This window comes from Egretta garzetta, unplaced genomic scaffold (assembly GCF_000687185.1).
Source record: "Egretta garzetta isolate BGI_Z169 unplaced genomic scaffold, ASM68718v1 scaffold53, whole genome shotgun sequence".
In the NCBI taxonomy this organism is placed as follows: Eukaryota; Metazoa; Chordata; class Aves; order Pelecaniformes; family Ardeidae; genus Egretta; species Egretta garzetta.
Window position 1 is genome coordinate 1,735,440 of NW_009259312.1, and position 15,136 is coordinate 1,750,575.

At 38.6% G+C, this 15,136-nt stretch overlaps 1 protein-coding gene across 1 annotated transcript in view; it reads right to left on the bottom strand.

Annotated features, from left to right (window-relative positions):
- Positions 1-8,157, bottom strand: part of TBC1D8B (TBC1 domain family member 8B) — a 32,166-nt gene extending 24,009 nt beyond the window's left edge. The window contains exons 1-5 of the mRNA XM_035891944.1: positions 8,027-8,157; positions 3,878-3,996; positions 3,019-3,244; positions 1,835-2,075; positions 165-372 (exon numbers count right to left, since the gene is read on the bottom strand). Of these exons, the coding sequence (XP_035747837.1) occupies positions 165-372; positions 1,835-2,075; positions 3,019-3,244; positions 3,878-3,943 (741 nt within the window). The 5' untranslated portion in view covers positions 3,944-3,996; positions 8,027-8,157. The remainder of the gene's footprint in view (positions 1-164; positions 373-1,834; positions 2,076-3,018; positions 3,245-3,877; positions 3,997-8,026) is intronic.
- Positions 8,158-15,136: the final 6,979 nt, after the last annotated feature.

The following is a 15,136-nucleotide window of genomic DNA, read 5'->3' on the forward strand; positions in this document are numbered from 1 at the left end:
ATAAACCTACAAACAGAATTCCTACAAGCAGTATCCAAGGTAGGGAGAAAGGCATGACATCATGTAAAGTAAGCAGATTCTAATGAAAATCTGCTAAACTGGCATTAAACTATACAAGTGGAAAACTTCTGGTATAACTGGCTCTGACTCATAGTTTGCATTACCTCTCTTAATGGAATGATTACACTGCACAGGCTGCCATCCTGGCTAGCAAAGCAGATGTAGTTTTCTGAAATGCACATTTTCCCATGGGTGTTGTAATGACTGAAAGGAACCCATAAGAAGCACTCGTGAACTTCCTTCAAGGTCTCTTCTTTGGGTAGCCTGAAGAATGCACTGAACTGCTCACTGTGGGCACGGCTCTCTAGGCCTCTAGATTAAAAACAAAACAAAATACAGGGTAGGAGAGAGAAAAGAAAAATCAAACCAGTTTAAAATGTCTTTACAAATACAAAAGTTAAAATACCTTGGGAAAAGAAAGTAAAACATCATGTTCTGTTGTAATCTGTGGGGTTGATATGGAGGGTTCTATGTGTTGCTTTTCAGGCAACAAAGGGCAGGACCACACCTACCTATATACACCCATTTAAGAAAATACCTAAATACTTCACTAAACAGGAAGAGTTTCGAGCATGTTCTTAGACAGTAAAGCACTTTGCTGAATCAGGGCCTACAGGTAGTGCAGAAAAACATACTAACAGCCTAATCTGCTCTGTTTCCCTACCCATCAGAGTAGTCCGTTTAAACCTAAAACAAGTTTTGGCTTGGCAGAGGGTTAATTAGCTAGAAATCCAGCACATGTTGTAAACATCTGCCATGGGCTAATTCTTCACAGATACCAGCAGCCAGAAACAATGTTTTGGTTGTAGAGCAACATCCCCCTACAGCATTGCTACCAAACTGAGGTATCAATTACCCAGGAAATACAACCTACAAAGGTTTTATTATCAGTGTGTTATAAAACTAAATAGCTTTTTTCCTTCTTAAATCATGGGTGCATAGAGCTTTAAGTAGGAAGAATTATGAGAAAAACGCTTTATCATAATTTCTGATTCACAGATAGCTAACATTTTCCAACAAAGATTTAGTCCCTTTATGTGAATTTAAATTATCTAACAACAGACTTGCTTTTCCTGGTTACTTTTCACAGTAAATAGCTGTGGTCCACAGATAAAAACCTGAACATCTGAGTGAGAATTTGGACAGCTCTCTGAAGAAAAGGCAACGTTTGCTTCAACAGAAACCAGAACTGAAGAGAAACCGTAAAATTACTACAAGGAATAATCACACACCTTCCTTGAGAAGGAAGGACCCTAACCATCAGGTTACTTACCTACTCATCTTTCCCACTGCCTAAAATACTATCATAAATAAGGAAAGCCATGCACCCTTCTGCAACTCATTGATTTTACCACCCATCTCCAGTGGCAGAAAAGCCATGCAGTCATTATTTACACATGTGTATTAAATGATTTATTCTCCAACTTCTCCTTCCTCATCAGGTCTCTTTGCAGACACTGCAGCTTCATTCTTGATTTTCTAATTGTAAATGCTGCTACAACACCTTTTAAAAACACAAACTAACACAAAATCTATAGCTGAAATCCAGCTCTGAAGGTTTGATCACTTCCTGCCTTCATATAGACTTTTGATACTGCAAAGTAACAATAAATTACAATGCCTCACACTGCTTTGATCCCAAATTTTAATGAGACACCGGTTTAAGAGAACACCAGCTTTGCTGACATTTACGTTAACTCCTTGAGATAAGGATTCTCTTCCCCTTTGCCTAAACAAGTACTGAGCCCAGAGCAGACGCACTGTAATATATTACCTCTTGGTGATTTGCAGGGGGTCGTGAAGGACTAGGTCATTTTCAAATGTCTCCTTGTCAAAAAGTCTCCTAACAGCATAGCTTGCTAGCTGCTCCATGAGAAGAAACGTTTCACTAATGTGCAAAAACATGGAAAAATAGTGATCTTCCCCACGGGAGCACACATGAATGCTCTCTGTCAGAATCACATTGGAAGTCTTCTCAAGTTTTGATATTTCATCCCAGGAGATAACAAGTTTTACTGAAGATAACAATATAAGCAGATATGAGTAACTTCTTATTAGCTGCTACCCTCATATTAAAAAAAAAGTAGTAGTCAACACCACTAATAAAACATAATTAAGCAATACAGTTAAATGATAACACACTTGGAAAGGGCTACAAATTCACAAGCACAAAAAACACTCTCTTCACAATTCCTATCAAATAATTCCATTAGAAAGAGTTTTATAGAAAGAAAAACATTAAAGACACACCATGTATGAAAATACAAGCTTATGTCACCTTTTCTTCACTCTCATGTGAAACTGCGAATTGCAAACAAACACCATCATATAAGCTACCCCACTTTAACAGTTTACCAATAGGGCTTCTTCAAGTAAATCGATCATGTATTGGCATTTAGAGGAACCGTGACCATTAGCTATGATATTTCTCAATACAGATGAAAATTAGCTTAGAAAGGATCTTACTTTCTGTATATGTTCTAGTTTTCACATAAATAGAATTGAGGCATATTTCACATAAATACACTATTAGAGGCATTTGTTTGGACATTTTGAACTAATGTTACACAGGAAAAAAGTTATGTGCAATTATCACCAGTGTGTAGTGCCCTCATGTGAAATATTAAGTCTGTGTGTGAAGAAATAACTGCAGTCCTCACAGACTGAATTAATATGCAGCATGAGCTAAAGATGACGGACAACTTTTAGTTACAGTCAGCTGCAACAGGTCTGCCTTCTCTCTGAAGCTTATAGAGAGGAAGACAACTGGACATTGTGTAGTAAGGCACACAAATGTATTCATTTCCATAAAGTATTTTATGTTTGCAGGTTTTTTTGTATTCTATGTTGACATCTGCTCACACAGCAAAATAGCCCCCTTAGGACATAGGAAGGATTCTTCCAGTTCTGAAACAGTAAAATGTTAAGGGACTAGGCTTAGCATCGAGGCTTACTTACTTTCTGCTCCCAGCAAAAATGAGTAAAAGCTAAGGAAGTTGGTACTAAGATAAAGCCATCCTTGACAGGGCACTCTGCCCTTCCAATAACTGCATGAGTAATAGGTAACCAACTTCTCCTGCTCTGGTAATCCAAAGCACTTTTCAAACTTCATAAGACCTTCACGAAATTTCTCAGGATCATCTTCTTTTACGAAAGAACCCTTTCCCTCTTCAGCAATCAAACCCTAAAACAAAAGAACCAATTACTTTATATACTCATCCATGTGGGTGGGTGTCATATATGCACCTGCATACAGACAGCACAGCATTCTCGTAAGAGGATAGCAAGTTTTAGAACAGGAAGAATAGTCTGAGGATCAAAACACAGGTCACAAATCAAGTGTGCTATTTCAGACTCATCCACCAAGTTTCCCACACAACTGAGGCAAGACACACATTCCCAGGTCTCCTCTTCTGAAATAGATGTATTTTCCTCACTTAATCACAAGAATTCCTGGGCTAAACATTTAGCATATATAAAGCAAACTGTTGCAGCTTCACAAAAATATGCCATACACTTCCTAGGCATTATTAAAATTATTGTGAAATAATTTATCAGCAGTTTGAGACCACTATCTAAAGGCATCTGGTGTATCACTTACCAAGAAAAGTTTATGTCAAACAACCTTACTTAACTGTGGGGCAGATAAAGAGGAGCAATGGAGTGTGTTAAGTTAACAGCCACATAGTATTCAGTCAGAAGTATGTAGCATTATGATGTTGTCCTTTGATATTCTAAAGAGAACATATTATTTGTGTATATTTAGAGGAAAAAAATACTTAGCCTTGCCCAATTATGTCATGTGCTTGTTACTTACTCTTATCTTTCCCTGGACAAAGCTTGTAATATCTTCATTTGAATCAAACACTGATAAGGTCTTCATAACATTGTGTTCTAACCAGTCCCAGTGTTCTGTTATTTCTTCTCTGCTGGATCCTGATTGAAAGAGAAAGGTATTATTACTTAAAATTAGAACAGACTTCAATCATTTCACTAAAAATATCAAGAGAATACATAGCAAATTCCCGATTCACAGAGTAATTTAGATACACAGGCCCGAATCACAAGTCTCAAATTTATTGTCAGACTCCTGTGTACACTAAAAATGTACCTGGTGTACATTAAAAATGTGCACTGCTGTGTTTTTATCTTTCAAGCCCTTTATGCCACTATATTTCTAGCCGTTACATCCAGAAGCATCTCAGCTTTGTCAACATCGTGTGGCTCAGTGTTGAAGCCTGACTTGGACTGACAGTTCCTCCAGCTCAGCAGTACCACCCAACATGGATGGCAGAGCATCACTAGAACACTCCCAGGCTAATAGTCTAGAAAGTGGGAAATGTGAGGTCAAAGTCATGAGAAGAAAGACTACGAAGAAAATTAAATCTCCGCCTTTGATATCCTCAGCTTTGATCACTGGCCCACAACAGTTATAGAATCATAGAATCATAGAATGTTTTGGGTTGGAAGGGTCCCCTAGAGGTCATCTAGTCCAACCCCTCTGCAGGAGCAGGGACACTGCTAACTAGATCAGGTTGCTCAGAACCCCGTCCAATCTGGCCTGGAATGCTTCCAGGGATGGGGCCTCCACCACCTCTCTGGGCAACCTGTGCCAGTGTTTCACCACCCTCATTGTAAAGAATTTCTTCCTTATATCTAGTCTTTCCAGAGTAGAACTCCGAGACTTAGACCTGCTATGCAAAATCCTTTCTAACATGCAAGGATGTAAAGAATACATCGCCACAACCAGGAAGGTAGCAAAGATTTCTCCTTGGATACTTGAAACAACTATTTATGCTGCTTACAACAATCAATTGCTACTGATTTGTGCTCAGTGTAAGTCATGGTTTGACCTCATTCTCTATCAAGTCACATTTTAACTGTATTTCTAACCGCTCTGAAGCTTAGGCAACCACCATTCAGGAAACAAAGCCATTCTATCTACTATGAAGTTTCACTTATTCTGTAATTCCAAGCAACACACTGATTTCATGCAGTTGCAGGCTTCTGCAAAAGGACAGGAGCACAGCTGCACCCCATATGGAAAACTACTGATACAAGAAAAAAAGCTCAGTGATTCATACAAGCTGAATGATCCTTGAAATAATGCTTGGCACCACCAGAATTAGTACTTTTTTTTCTTCTGGACCCTCTGGGACTCAAACACATGGGAATAAGGACTGTTTTCTTTCCTTTCATTACATATGTGCAAGAGGAGGAGTAACTTAAAAAATCTTTTATCAATAACCGTAAGGAATGTATAAGCCATAGAGTCAAGATAAGATTTAGTGTTCCAGACATATAAATACTGCATTTTCAAATGCCTTAGAGAGAGGCCAACCTTCTTACTTTATTTACTTTACACTGCTTTTTAACCTAGGTCTCAGAGAGCTATCACCTACCTTTCAGAGAGCTATTCACCATAGGTGAATGTCACTGCAACTTTATAGCAAAGAAAATCTCTCTCACCTGAACTTCTCAGACATTAATTTGGATTACTGGTTTACTTTAAATACAAGGGAACACCCTTACCCACTAGCTACTTTTGTAATTAGACAAATGTGGTAGGCCAACTTCAAAATGCCTATGATGATTCCTCTTATTCTTTTCACATACTCAATTACAAATTATGCAAGTGGTAATAGGTAATAAGCAGATATGATACTAGTAAAACAACAGTAGAGATCCAGCAAATTCAACACTGAGTCAGACCAGTCGCTCCCCATCAGATGGTGGAAGACAGAGAGAAATAAATTATTTGGCAGATTCATCCTCCACAGGAATGCTCACAAAGATCAGTCAGTGTAATCACATACTATCAATACCCCTAAGCAAGAACACACCTTTAACAATTTCTTTGTTCTCAATTTACTTTGTAAAGACTAATTAAACAACTTTCAGTCTTTCAATGGACTCCACAGAATTAGTTAAAGTTGCCTTGGGTATGAATAGAAATTGTTCTAAATATAATTAAATAATTAGACTGCACTACACAGAATGGATTTGCAAAAACACTTTAAAAATTATATGAAGAGTAATTAACATAGCAATTAAATCACAAACTAATTATTTTTCTCAGACTACACATACAGACCAATTATTTGAGTCACAGTATGAATCAGAGGCACAGATGTGACACAATGAAGATGAAACATTTTAATAAATACTTAAATGATTTAGGAGCACTGTTTCATATCCTTAATATGTAATAGCAGGAACAAAACGTAGCGTCTTCAATTTCTTCACAGAAAGAACAATCTGTTTTCTAACACAAAGTACAACTACATTATGTAACCTTTTGTTGTAAAGCATACTTACACAGCACAGAATTGATATAAATTCAGTCCTAAGGTGAAGATTACCCATCATATTTTCCGAAGGGTTGACCTGATGGCATTCAAATTCCCCAGAGTGTATTTCCAACATCCTTATCACAGTACCTTTTTGATAGCCTGTCGCCATCAGTTCTGACTTCTTCAGAAGTAGCCCTAAAATTTTATTTACTGCCAATTCACAAACTGTTCAAATTCTATCAACTTTAGAAGGCTGCCCTTTTAAAGTGACATGTCATGAATTACATTAAAGTGTTACTAAACAGTTCTCTCGCTGACAACTGCCCTTCACAGAAGTCCTTGCAGAACATGAATAGGAGCAGATTAGCATTGCAACATTAAATGGGTAAACTATTAACTAAACATCTAAAAGAACAAATCTGTATTTTGAAAGTAGCTAACTGTATAGAAAAGACAGCAAGAGGCACAATTTTTCATTTAGGCTGAAGCAATGAAGATTCATAATAAAGCAGTAACAGCAAAATCCAACGTAACAACAGCACAGTGGAATTACTAGTGGAATTACTCGTGCGTGTAAGTGTTTGCAGAATGGTAATGTCCTGCAAAGCTCATCTTTTGCTACAGGCAACTAAAAGGAAGGCTTAGAGCCCAGAGAAGTCTAGATGGAGACTTGTTTTTTTAAAGAACATTACTAATTAAAAAAAAATAAAGCATGGAAAAATGAACTAAAATATATGGTTCTTTTTCTCTGTAATTATAGATGTTTTCAGAGTTTTCAATAAGCCTAAAAAATAGATTAATTCCACAACAGTGACTTTTTAGCATTAGACCCCATAATAATATTTATTAATTTCAATATGAAGCGAAGATCATGCCTCAGAAGAAAAACCAATGATGCGTGTAAAGAATAAAAGAGTCCTCTCAGCTTTTGGAATGGACATCTTTTTGGACACCCAGTAGTTAAGCAGCCTGTATGAAGGAATTAAGACTTTATTTTCAGCAGAAGCTGCGACACTTAAATAAAAAAAAAACCAAAAAAACCAACAAAATAACCCCATGCATGCTATCAAAAAGCATGCTGTAGTAAAAGTCACATACTCCACTCTCAAGGTCAATTTTCTTTTCCATTTCCTACTGATTAATAACGCAACATGAGAAAGAGAAAACTTCTTACACTACGAGAGCAACAGATATGAGGAAGAATTCAGCTCTGACCATGACTGGGAACCTGTCTCATTTTAACAAGCAAACATAAAATAGAAAAAAACACATTAGGATAAGCAGCTCCTGTTATTCCTATCTACAGCACACTTAGTACTCATAAGGATCAGCTTATCCCTATCATCCTGAACTGTGCCAAGTTACGCTTGCAGCTTACAGAGGAAAAGACCGTGCCTCTTATTCTAAGGGAACACCAAGGCTTTAGCACCTCAAGGACTACCGCAGAAAGCAGAAGCAGGCAATCAAAGTTGTAATATACCCATAGATATATTCTGAAAAACTGGAACCACACTCTACTGTCAATCGCACGTTTGCAAATAATTTTAAACCATTTAGAGATCATGGGAATGAATAAAATTATGTGAGAGAATTAACCCCAAAATGGATCCTATACTTCGTACCCTCATTTTTCACTTTATAAACTCACTTAGCTTCTAAATCATAGTACATACCACATGCAATGGACCAGTAGACTTGAGAGTCTGGTGTCTGATGCAGGATGCGAAATGGGGCGACTTTCGATGTAGAATCCAACACTGCGTCTAATGTTCCCACGAGAAGACCTGTTGCATTCAAGAAAATGTATACAGCATAGTGAGACTAAGGTTTTGAAACGTACACTCACTTCTGGTTCCTTTCTTAGTGAACAGGAATGCTACCCAGGTAAGGACTAATGAACTGAGAAAGTAAGCAGCACAAACGAGTAAAGCAAAAAAGTGCTCCCAGAGGAACCCCTTTGGGAGGTGATGGTATTTTGATCCAGAAAAAGCCATTATAAACACAAAATGAGGGTGAAGAAGTGTTTCAAGCTGACAGCCTTGGAAGTGATAGCCATGTAGCATGATAAACCAGAGGACAACCTGAAATGTAACAAGGTAGTTCCCAGCCTTTAATGAGCACAAGCAGTAATTAAACTACCTCTTAATTAGTCCTTTACTGTTGTCCTGCTTTCCAGTCACAGGAAACAGCCCTTAGGAGACTGTAATTCCATTATGTCTGATTTTTATAAAAGTCCCACCGTTTTTACAAGAGAACACCGTATCAGACTTCCTGTACGTATAAAACTTTTGCTGCTCATACCACTATAGCTAGAAAATGCCTGCCATTCTTCATAAATGGTCTATGAAATGACGCCTACATAAAGTATGGAACACTAATATTTCATCCTACCATCACATGCATATTACATAAAGTATATTATTCCCATATAGATTATACACCCAAGATACAATGGCCATGTCACCTCCCTGCCACTAGATATTGAATTAGCTCCTATTAAACAGAGTTCAGATCAAAATACACTGATTTAATTAATGAGACGTACTTCATCTCTCCATAACCGGGAGCAAAATGTTTCCTGAGAAAATGAGTACGCATTTTATCTTGGCTGCCAAAATCATTCTTTCTGCACAGTAATAAAAATATTAGCCAGATATCTTAAAAGTTCCTTTTAAATCTAAGATTCAGGGAATTTCAAAAGAAGAAAAATCCTTACAGAAGAAACACAAGCTTTTGGGTCCTGATGCACAGACAAAACTTTTTCTTCTTGTTAACAACAGAAACAAAAATAGAGGCAACAATACCTTATGCTCCCTTCCTGTATTTCCTATGCTTGCCATCCTTCAAGCATGGCCACATAAATGGAAAGTTCAACTAAAGTAAAGCTACCAAAGCAATCACACAGAGCTTTCATTCTCCTACGGAAGAATTGCAAAATAAGAGATGAGATTACCCAAAAAAATACGAGAGATGCAATTACCCAAAGAGATGCTGTAGAGTCTGTTCCACAAACCTGCTGAGATCATGGATGCAGGGCATTCCCAAAAATATGCTATTAGGGTAGAGAGCTTTTACGCAAAGTTAATATATCCCTTACAGCACCTCTAAGTACCCTTCCGTGTTTAACGGAAAATGATCTTTTGATTCAGATTTTCAACATTCCATAGAAGCATTAGATTCAGATCATTTCAAATGCATCCCTCAAAAGTTTTTTCAAAATTTTTAGGTTGGCTTCTGGTACTTTTTGTTCCACTTCCTTTCTATTAACCGCCTTTCAAATTCTGAAAAACATCAATTGTGAGAGAATAAAAGAAAGCAAAGTAAGACAAAATTGAGAAGTCTAGACAATCATCCTCAGAACGTGGTTTTCCTAAGGACACACTTCCAGCACAGAGCCTGTGTGACTACCTTACTGTGGCTATTCAAGTTTCAGAATGCTTCTCTTCAAAAAAATGGAAGTGAATAATAATGAAAACCACTACCTTGTCTTGTCTGCAATTCATAGATTGTAAATTACTGTTGGAAAGCAGATTTTTTTTTGTTGTTTCTAACTGATGTCAGACACTGAATAGATAACCATATTTACATCTGTTTAAAGAGATTTGGCTTACTGAATGAGTCATAATACTGAGCTGATCTCAAAGTTGGCTTTGCTTCAGCAAATGTTTTATTATTTCATTCACAATTCTCCTAATATCATTTTCTGTTATGATATACAGTACAAGGACATTAGTCACCATTTATAAAGTTAATGCAACTGCTCAGCTTGAGAGAACAATTACAACGGTGCCCTAGAAAGCAGCAGTCCTCAAAAAGCCCTAACAGTTTCCATCTACGTGGAAGGTGATTAGATTTTCGACACAATAAACTGCATCAGGTTAGTATCAGTCACTTCGCCAGTCCCACTAGTCAATACTGCTTTGTCCACAAATGTGATATAGACTACAGGTTTGTGCTTCAGCTGATAAATACTCTGTACATTACAAACTAATTCCACGGCTACGACCACCGGCATAATTGCAAGGACTCAGCAGAGTCTCACCTTCTTACCCTACTCTTGAAAGTGCTCTACGAGCTGCAAATTTTTTGAATGCTGTATTATCAGTCAGGGTTTCCATAACTACAAGTTGTTGGGTGCTTCTCAACAAGCACTCCCTTTTATTGCTGTTTCCCAATGGGAGATCAAGAACCACATTCACCCAGGCAAGTAAGACCGCTGGCGAGCAGTTTGCTGGCACGCTGCTAACTCCATTCACAGAAGCCTACCAAAGAACGATTCGCTTCCAGGGTTGCAGAGATATCAAATTCACTTGTACAATGACAAAGGCATTAATTGTAAAATAAAGAAGCAGGAAACCAAAGATTCAGTAACTGCTCAGCCCAGACACTAGCATTATCTCCATAAGGGAGGCAAGGGGAAAAAGCAGCTCAGGCCATACTTGCTAATGAAATGCAGTACGCATTGCTCTCAAACAACCAATTTTAGGGACAACCTTCAGAAGGTCATCTACTTTCATGTCTGCTCAAAGCTAGACCCTGCAGTTTCTACTGGGGATTCCACTTAAATCATCCTCTTGCCTCACTTGGGGAATGACTTCAGCTGTAGATATGGAAGGTGATGTACATTTACACGGAGAAAAGGCTCTGCTTTTAGAAAACATTTTCGGTTTCATAGCTACTTGAGTAAAACTACTAGGAAATACCCTAGATACTTAAATAAATAGGGTAAAATACCCTAGAAAATAAAACAAAGGGCAAGGAATCCAGAAGAACTTTAAAATAAGGACGTGTTCTTCCCAAAAGTCTCTAAAACACTTGGTTAACAAAATATCAACATCAGCTGCAGAGACATGCACCAAAACATATCAGCAATCAATTTTGCTCTCAGTTGTACCAATTATGGCAATAAAGCCAGTATGTTACATGAAGATGTAACATGCCCAGCATTTAGCCATTTGGGGGCAACTCTACTTTGTTCTTCTACATTTATTTCACCAACTGCATCAAGAGAGTACATTAATATTCGCTTTTTTTTTGGTTTTTTGGTCGTTTTCAACCCATAATCTCAAAGATTATTTTTTTTCCTGGAATAGCTGTCACTTACATCTCTTTTACTGCTGACAATCTTCTTTATTTTAAATCTGTGTATCATACCCAGCAATTTGACTATCCCCTCTCCCTTGCGAGACTAGTGTAATGCAAACAGAATACTACAAGTTCCATTTTACCGATGAAGAATCGGAAGCAAGAAAACCTGCTGTTGTCTTTTTTTAAAAGAGCACTATTGTTCTGAAGCAAACTTAGCAGAAGCCTGTTCTCTCCTCTAATGCATAACAGTACCTTTGAGGTCAATAATTAATTATATTAAAACTGGATCAGACAGCCTCCTGATTTGCCACATTAGAAGCCTTAAGGGACATAAAATATTTATCAGACTGTAAGACTGTTCCGTACAAACAGAAATGTCCTATTAGCACGATACTGGTCAGCCCCATTACACTAAGGATTTTGAAAAGTAGACACTTTGATGTACAATTGAGTTTTCGCTCTTAGTTTATTTACATCATCATAAAAAGGAGCTGTTTGAAAATACTGTAAAAGCTTTCCCTGAGTGGCAACAAGTGCAAAAGTGACATTCTTGCAGCTACAGTCAGCTTAATTTTGGCAATAACTGCTCACTTCTAAAATCTGAATATTCAAACACTAATCAGAGTGGAACCAAAGGGGAAAAAACACTGTAAAACAAGTATGTTTGTGATAACTGTGGTGGGCTGACCTTGGCTGGACGCCAGGTGCCCACCAAAGCTGCTCTATCACTTCCCTCCTCAGCTGGACAGGGGGAGAAAAAATACAGTGAAAGGGTCACGGGTTGAGATAAGGGCAGGGAGAGGTCACTCAGCAACTACTGTCATGGGCAAAACAGACTCTGCTTGGGGAAATTAATTTAATTTATTGCCAATCAAATCAGAGTAGGGTAATGAGAAATAAAATCAAATCTTAAAACACCTTCTCCCCACCCCTCCCTTCTTCCCAGGCCCAGCCTCACTCCCAATTTTCTCTATGTGCTCCCATTCAGTAGCACAGGGGGATGGGGAATGGGTTTGGGGTCACTTCATCACACGCTGTCTCTGCTGCTCCTTCCCCCTCAGGGGAGGACTCCTCACACTCTACCCCTGCTCCAGCCTGGGGTCCCTCCCACGGCAGACAGTCCTCCATGAACTTCTGCAATGTGGGTTCTTCCCATGGGCTGCAGTTCTTCAGGCATTGCTCCAGCATGGGTTCCTTCCATGGGGTGCAGTCCCTCAGGAGCAGACTGCTCCAGTGTGGGTCCCCCGCGGGGTCACCAGCCCTGCCAGCAAACCTGCTCCAGCCTGGGCTCTAGACAGCCTGCCTCACCATGGTCTTCATCACAGGCTGCAGGGGAATCTCTGCTCTGGTGCCGGGAGCACCTCCTCCCCTCCTTCTGCACTGACCTGGGTGTCTGCAGGGCATCTCTCACATCTTCTCACCCCTCTCTCCACTGCTGTTCCACCACAGGGTTTTTTTCCCCCCCTTCTTAAATACATTATCCCAGAGGCGCTACCACCATCGCTGATGGGCTCGGCCTTGGCCAGTGGCGGGGCGTGCTCTGGTTGGCATTGGCTCTGTCGGACATGGGGGAAGCTTCTGGCAGCTCCTCACAGAAGCCACCCCTGCAGCCCCCCACTACCAACACCTTGATATGTGAACCCAATACAATAGCAAACGTCCTTCATTTTGTGGTATCTGTCATACTTCAAGAGTTAAAACCATTTGCAGGCATTCTCCTAAGCTTTCAGCATATGATTCTTAGGTACATGAAGAGACTCCATAGAATCCTACAGAGGATACCTCACAGCAAGAAAGCCTAGAGCAACTTTAAGAGAGGTTTTAAATAGCTATGTCCTGACAACTAGAATTTCTAGGTTTGAAGAAGTATAAATGCACATAATAAAAATAATGAACTTCAAATCATTTTTTTAGTTGTTTTTGTACCATAAAGTCAACCTGTTCATAAATTGTGAATTAAAAAGGAAAATAAATCTTGAAGGCAATGTAATACTTAGATACAACTGCAAAGAATAAAATCAATAGGAATACTATATGAAATACACAATGTACTACAAAATTGAAATCCATTGCATAAGTAAGCAAAGACAAATTCAAGTATCCTAACTGCAATTTAAACAGATTGTATTTTTCAGCAAAACCTTTTTGAAAAAAAAATCAGAAGATGCACATCCGTTGAAACCAAAGCTACCAGAGTAACATAGCAGACGCTATGCAACTCCCAAAAAGGCTTCTCTGGCGTGGGATATAATCTCAGGGAGAAACACACATCCAGAGTAAACTGTTACCAAAATATACTTCAGGAGACCCAAACTGTAAATCCTTCCTACAGTAAATATTTATTTACAGAGACAGGATAAAGCTTCCTTCCATAACAGCAAATAGTTTTACAGAGCATTTTGGTTTAGTCTTAAAAAAAAAAAAAAAAGACTGAAGCCCCAGTTTCCACTAGATAAACTAAGATACAAATACATACCACATAAACCACAAAAAGCCATCATCTCTGTGTATTTGATTTAAAACACATGAATGCCAACTTGTGAATAAGACCCTTTTTTCTAGTTCCTCAAATTAAGTACAGAACTCTTTTTTTTTTTTTTCTGCTTAATTTTATTTCCCAAATGAACTTGATCTCACAACTAAGACACCTCAGCTTAACGAAACACTGAGCATGGGCTGAGATGCAAATCTTCTTAGTCAATTGAGATGTAAAACGGGTTAGTTTAAGCCTTCCATGAAAAAAGATTTCATCTCCATTTACAATAACTCAAGTACATTATGGTCAGTGGTCATGACTCAGGTAAGACAACGGTAACTCTTTACACTAAGGTGTGTGTCCAAGCCCTTGTGTGGCAATCCATCTTGCCTATCTGTGGCAATAAAGATACCCTTGAAAGAAGGAAAAATTAGAAGCACAACTCTGGGAATATAGGTAAGTGTTAGTCTCCTTGGTAGGTACAGAGAAAAGTATTGCAAATCACACAGCTCCTCCTTATCTTTGCTTCTGCATAGCTAAAAAGCTGTATAGCACGAATTGGGAAGCCTGTGCTTATCATTTTCCCACCTGTCATCCCCAAATGTAAACATGCTTCTTAACAGAATGGTGGTGTTTGTCTCAAAATTATATGCACTGCAAAGTAATCTTTGCTACAGCTGCTGAAAAAATATGCAGCATAGATCATTTCAGATCTTTATAATTTCTAGCAAGTTATCACAGCTGAGGGCCTGCAGCAAGCAAACCACACCAAAAGCTCAGTGTGCTAAAAAACCAGCAGGCATAAATGATTTTTCCCATTTATTCTACTACTGTGTATTTAGTGATGTCACAGCACAGACCTTTAAGTTCTGAAAAGCAAGCATCATCTCTGCTGCATACTGAGTCTAGCTACAGTGCAAGCTTCCTCTCCTGTCCTGCAGTTCCTACCAAAATAAATTTCTTTAAGTTTGTACAAAGATCACCAAGTACTTTTTTAATTGGTCCAGCAGGAAATTCCGTTAGAGACAAGGTTCTGGGCATTGACATCCACTACTTGGTAATACTTTAACATTATTCCTTTTCACAGATACCAAACAAGGAAAATTTCCCCAGAGTGCACATACAAACCTAGCTCTGCCTCCCCTTCCTCCAAACTCCTGTGCCTGCGAGCTAGCTAGCAATGATGCAGAAAACAAGCTACATCTTTTAAGAAGCAGGA